Raw genomic sequence first — 6000 nt, 5'->3', positions numbered from 1 at the left:
GTTATTAATACACGTTTGGATAGCTGTCTAGACTATGGGCTACTTGAGTGACTGTCAGTGACTGACATAACAATAGAAAAACTGCTGAGGCATAACCAAATTTAGGAATTGCACCTTGTGTATTCTACAATTCTTACACTCCCCGACTTATTTTGGGGGGGCCGCCATTTCCCATCCCTGGCCCACAGTACATGACCAAAGCGCAGCACAGTCCGAAGGTTCGAAGTCAGAAGGAGGAGATTTTTCTCCAATATCGGGGCGGGGTCTTGTGACTCAACACGAACTTCCTCATAGACAGTAGAGCCGGTGAACTCTGTCACTCTTCAGCATTGTACAGTTAGAGGTCTGAGTAGGCTGCCGTGGAAAAGGAACGGGAAAAGTTGTACAGTATAATAATCTGCCCACTGGAGTAGCGACCGGTATACCGGCTGCAATTCTCATCATTTGAATGTCTGGTGACACAGCGCGAGAGGTGGGCTTCGATTGTCAAGTCGCAAAGGTGCATTCAACAGCAGATATAACGTCGGGTAAGCGCAATCACCTATTCTACATTCAAGAATAAATTGCAAACTTTTCGCCATCCTATCGCCACTATTCTTGGGTAGGCCTATGTAAAATCTAGAGTAGGCCTACACACACGTTTCTTATTCTTTGGTTTTCATCAATGAATCCATGTGCATTCTTTCTTTTTAATCATTCGTTTGTGCTATTTTGAATCCCATTCATTACGCATTTTAGCCTGACGTCAGTAATGTAGGCCTAATGTGCATTTATTGAAGTAAATACGTTTTACTTTTTAATTTGAACTTTTCAGTTGTGAACTTTTAATTTGCAAGGTGAGACTAATGAAAATAAATTCAGTAGTGCTCCGGGATTATGAATGAATGAAAGAATGAATGAATGATAGATAGATAGATAGATAGATAGATACAGTAATGCGTATAATCCATGTCAGGACAGGAAGAAAGGATCATCAGACAATTTAGAAATAGCCTACTTTACTACTGGCACTAAGTAACCTGAGAACAACTGGAAATTGAGACTAGACTATACTTAAATGTTAGCTTTCTGCTGGGCAATGCAACAAAGGGATTATTAAGTAATGCCATAACAGCATGTACACTTTTGTTTTCACGTGTCAAGCATAAGAGCATCATAGAATGGGATCTTTTGACTAATGATATGTCAATTTCAATATGAAATTTCTACTTTTCACATTTCTAAAGCAACAACAGGTCAATAGCTCCCACCTAAACGACTCCAAGTATCTCCTTTTATAAGTATAGATGGAAAGGTGACCTAGTAGTGCACTATGTAGGGAATAGGGTGCCATTTGAGACAGAGCCATGGAATACTTATCACCACTATTCCCTCTGTTTTCACTGGCTTTCACGCTACCTGTTGAACCTTGAAGCTGTTATCAAGACAAGCATGCCTGGGGCATCCTGGCACTGATGCAGGTAGGTAGCTGAGTAGTTCTCTCCTCATTGACTCAGTGGTCAGTCCCCAAGGCTGAGCAGTTCTCAGTGGCAAGAGGAAATGGGATGTGGCCATGTGTTTGGGATGGGTATGTCGCTGTGTTTTGAGTTGTGTGAATTTTCATAGTTGCATAGTACTGTAAATGCTAGCCATATTTAGGGTTGAACTTTCCCCAAATTTCCTGGTTTTCCTGAAATCCTGGTTAGAAAACATCTGGAATCAGTATGGAATAAGCAGGAAAACCTGGGAATTTTGCATCCCTAGTCATGTTGCTGTCTCATCTGTTGCCGTTTCACACATGTTACATTGGGCGAGAAAGGGAAGATGTGGTCACTGGAAGATAAATCATACCCTTAAAATAGCTGTGTTACACGCTTACTGTGGGTTCCAGACCGACTAGGTAAGACGCCTGCCTGTGCAGTTGGTTCTCCCTTCCATGCTTCCTGCCTCCTGCCCCACCTGGGACATCTTTAGAGATCCCTGTTTTTCTACACTCAAAAGACTACAATAGCCACAAGGCTGTTGACAACCAAAGCAACCATTATTGCAGTTGTTTAGCAGTTAACCCACTTCTTGTAGTTTGTTTCAAGTAATAATTTTATTTAAAATTTCTACTTCAAGTGGAGCACACTGTTAATAACATATAAAATAATGCCATTTCAAATAAGTTGACTCACAAACATAAGTATACCTGGATGCGTATGTATCAACTTTAAAATAGGGTGTGCTTTGTTTGGGCTAATGGCTAGGTTCCAAGATGGTGCAGCAGTCGGACGTCTGTTTTGTCTTGTCCCGTGTATATATCGTTTTCTTCGTATGTATTTTTATTCTCAATATCCATCTACGGATTTAAAGAGGTTGGTGACTCTAATTCCATCGGCGGCATCATGTAGGTTGGCCCCGAGGTATACTTAGGGACCAACCTAAGTTTGGCTATGAACCGAGCGTGAACCAGCAAAGTTCCCCCATTGGTTGTTGCGTCACCTCACCTTTAGCTGAGGAACGCACCCTTAACCTCTCTCACTAAAGTGTCAGAGGTCTGACAAACTACAGTGTTCTTTAAAGGAGCTCCTCTTCTGGGTGTGTTGGTACAGTATAACAGATGCCCAATCTAATTTGTAAATCTGCACCATTCCAATTACACTATATATACAAAAGTATGTGGACATTCCTTCAAATGAGTGGATTTGGCTATTTTAGCCACACCCATTGCTGACAGGTGTATAAAATCGAGCACACAGCCATGCAATCTCCATAGACAAACACTGGCAGTAGAATGGCCTTACTGTAGAGCTCATTGACTTTCAATGTGGCGCTGTCATAGAATGCCCCCTTTCCAACAAGTCAGTTTGTCAAATTTCTGCCCTGCTAGTGCAGCCCCGGTCAACTGTAAGTGCTGTTATTGTGAAGTGGAAACGTCTAGGTGCAACAACGGCTCAGCCGCGAAGTGGTAGGCCATACAAGCTCACAGAATGGGACCACCGAGTGCTGAAGCGCTTAATGCATAAGAATCACCTGTCCTCAGTTGTAACACTCTCTCCAGAATTCCACACTGCCTCTGGAAGCAAAGCCAGCACATTAACTGTTCGTCGGGAGCTTCATGAAATGGGTTTCCATGGTCGAGCAGCCTCACATTAGCCTAAGATCACCATGCGCAATGCCAAGCGTCAGCTAGAGTGGTGTAAAGCTTGGCCACTTAGTTCCAATGAAGGGAAATCTTAAGGCGACAGCAGACAACAGCATTCTAGATGATTCTGTACCTCCAACTTTGTGGCAACAGTTTGGGGAAGGCCCTTTCCGGTTTCAGCATGACAGTGCCTCCATTCACAAAGGGAGGTCCATACAGAAATGGTTTGTTGAGATTGGTGTGGAAGAACTTGACTGGCCTGCACAGAGCCCTGACCTACCCCCCCCCCCCCCCCCAGCAATGTTCCAAATTCTAGTGGAAAGCCTTCCCAGAGGAGTGGAGGCTTTAATAGCAGCAAAAGGGGGGCCAGCTCCATATTAATGCCCATGGTTTTGGAATGAGATGTTTGAAGAGCATGTGTCCACATACCTTTTGGTATTGTAGTGTATGTCTTCATAAATTATTTTAAATAGAAAATAAGTTTGATTCATAAACGAGGATGGAAGTAAGTGTTTTACCACAAAATCTTACGCAAAAACCTTAGATTTAATAGATTTAATAAAGCTTGTTTCATAAACATGGATAGAAATAATAGTACTCGTTGATCTATATTAAATTACATTTGATTTATGAAATTAGATTGGATGGGAATTAGATTACTTTCGACATTGATGCTCTTCGTTTTTCCGTAGCATCACATTGTCACTTATGAAAGTCAGAAGGTCAAAGATCATACCCCCAAAGACATGCTTACCTCTCACCGTTACCAATATGGGGATATGTTCTTTGACCCCCTCTAGGGCCTTATTAATTCAGTGCTGCGGAAAACACGGACGGAATCACAGAATCAAGACATTAAAACTCAATTCAACAATATTAAAACATTTATTGAACATAGGATATCAACTAAGTGTATTGAATGAACATATTAGAAATTGTGTTAATATGCCAAAGATTATCATAAGACCTGAACAAAATGCATCAGTGATTCATATTTTCCCGTAAACTTTGAAGCGGCAACGGCACAGGAATCCCCTTGTCTGAATTTGCGCATTTGTCTGCCACTTTGTGTAGCCATTAGCGATGATGTTAATGTAAGACAACCTCTTCTGGTAGATGGAAAGGTTCCCAAAAACCTTCTCAATTAAATGTTAACTACAAAGTAGCCTATGCCTACCTGGCAGAATGATATGATTGTTTGTATCAATCCAGTGGCCATTTTGTTTTGCGAAATCCGCAACCACATCATGAGCGTTACAGTAACATCACTAACCAAATTGTCTCAGCACAGTTAAAGGGTAACTACACCCACAAATTAAAGTGTCTTTAGATTTTTCCAGACCGCAAAACTGGTCTCCTGATGTGGTTTAAGCATGGTTGTGGACTTAGAACAACCAAAACTGGTCTCCTGATGTGGTTTAAGCATGGTTGTGGACTTAGAACAACCAAAACTGAAAGAGCAGGGAAAAACAGAAACCTGGAATAACGGAATCAGGCATAAGATTTGACTGATTTGTAACTCCAAAATAACACAATACATGATTTACCATTCATTTCTCTTGGGCACAAAATCATTTGTAGAAGAACCAAAACAAACTGCAAATGCATCCAGCAAGTTTGTAGTCACAAGCTTGATGTAATCATTGCATGCTAGGAAAATGGGACCAAATACAAAACCTTTGACTACTTTATTTATAAGAATCTTTAGCAGTGATTGCAAGTTCGTCTCTTTTTACTGACTCAGATCTTTTCGACTCCTTCAGTCAAAAGAACATATTTTGACTCATTTTTGTTAATTTGAGTCAGTAATGCCCAGACATGTAGGACCCCCTACCAGTGAACGATGAACTGAAAAATCGAAAGAGTCATGATTCTGCATGTCATTCATCATAAGGGGCATATTAGAGTTGTCATTTGTGACATTGTTTAAAGCGCAGTTATTTGTTGATTGCTAGGCATACAAATAAGATCATTTGTTGATGTTTTTAACAACTCTTGGCAGAATGCATTGCTTGACTGCCGTGAGGGTGATTGGCACCATATCGTTTGCGAACTGCAGCACCCCAACGATTCGTTCTCGAGTTCGAATTTGTTGCGCAAAGGCTGTGTGTATGTTTTGGTTCTGCAAATCTGTGTCCATCAAAACATTCCATAATAAATGAATTGCATACATTTTAGTACCATGCGATCAATTATCACACTCCAGCCCGCCACAAGGAGTTGCTAGAGCGCGATGAGCAAAGTAAAGTCCCCCCCCAGGGGCAAACCCTCCCCTAACCCAGAAGATGCTGGGCCAATTGTGCGCTGCCTCATGGGACTCTTGGTTGTGACACAGCCTGGGACCGAACCCGGGTCTGTCGCAACACTCAGGAGGCCCATGTATTTTCTTCTTTATGCAACAATCTTTTTCCCTGCGCACATATATGACAGACAGCTGTTGGTTGGAGCACGGCCACTGAGCCGAAGGAGTGCGTATTAAGACATTAAAAAATAAGGAATTGTTTGCGAACTGCACATCACTAATCACTGTCAGTGTCAATCATTTTGATTTAAAGAAGGATTACTTGTTAAACAAAATCTCCTTCTTTGAGCTATTTTATTCGTGTAAAATAAACATTTTTTTTGCATACAATATAGCTCATTATTTGAATGATTTATTTTAGAAATATATTGCTCATCTTTATCATGGGTGTCAATCATTTCTGACCCTAAATGGACAGTGGTAGTACAGCTCAAAGCCATGTACCGCCGTCAACTTTGAAATAAAAACCGCTCTTCCTCTCACTTGTACACCACAACTGCGGTGGCAGGTAGCCTAGTGGTTAGAGTGTTGGGCCAGTAACCGAAAGGTTGCTGGATCGAATCCCCGAGGTAAACATATGTCGTTCTGCCCC

At 41.5% G+C, this 6000-nt stretch overlaps 1 protein-coding gene across 1 annotated transcript in view; it reads left to right on the top strand.

The window, feature by feature from the left end:
• The first annotated feature begins 304 nt into the window (after positions 1-304).
• The window catches only part of fhl3a (four and a half LIM domains 3a), a 43293-nt gene continuing 37597 nt past the window's right edge, over positions 305-6000 (top strand). The window contains exon 1 of the mRNA XM_064945439.1: positions 305-527. Coding sequence (XP_064801511.1) covers positions 449-527 — 79 coding nt within the window. The 5' untranslated portion in view covers positions 305-448. The remainder of the gene's footprint in view (positions 528-6000) is intronic.

This window comes from Oncorhynchus masou, chromosome 29 (assembly GCF_036934945.1).
Source record: "Oncorhynchus masou masou isolate Uvic2021 chromosome 29, UVic_Omas_1.1, whole genome shotgun sequence".
Taxonomy (NCBI): Eukaryota; Metazoa; Chordata; class Actinopteri; order Salmoniformes; family Salmonidae; genus Oncorhynchus; species Oncorhynchus masou.
Note: the sequence above shows the minus strand (reverse complement) of the source record. Positions and strands in the feature narration are given on the sequence as shown.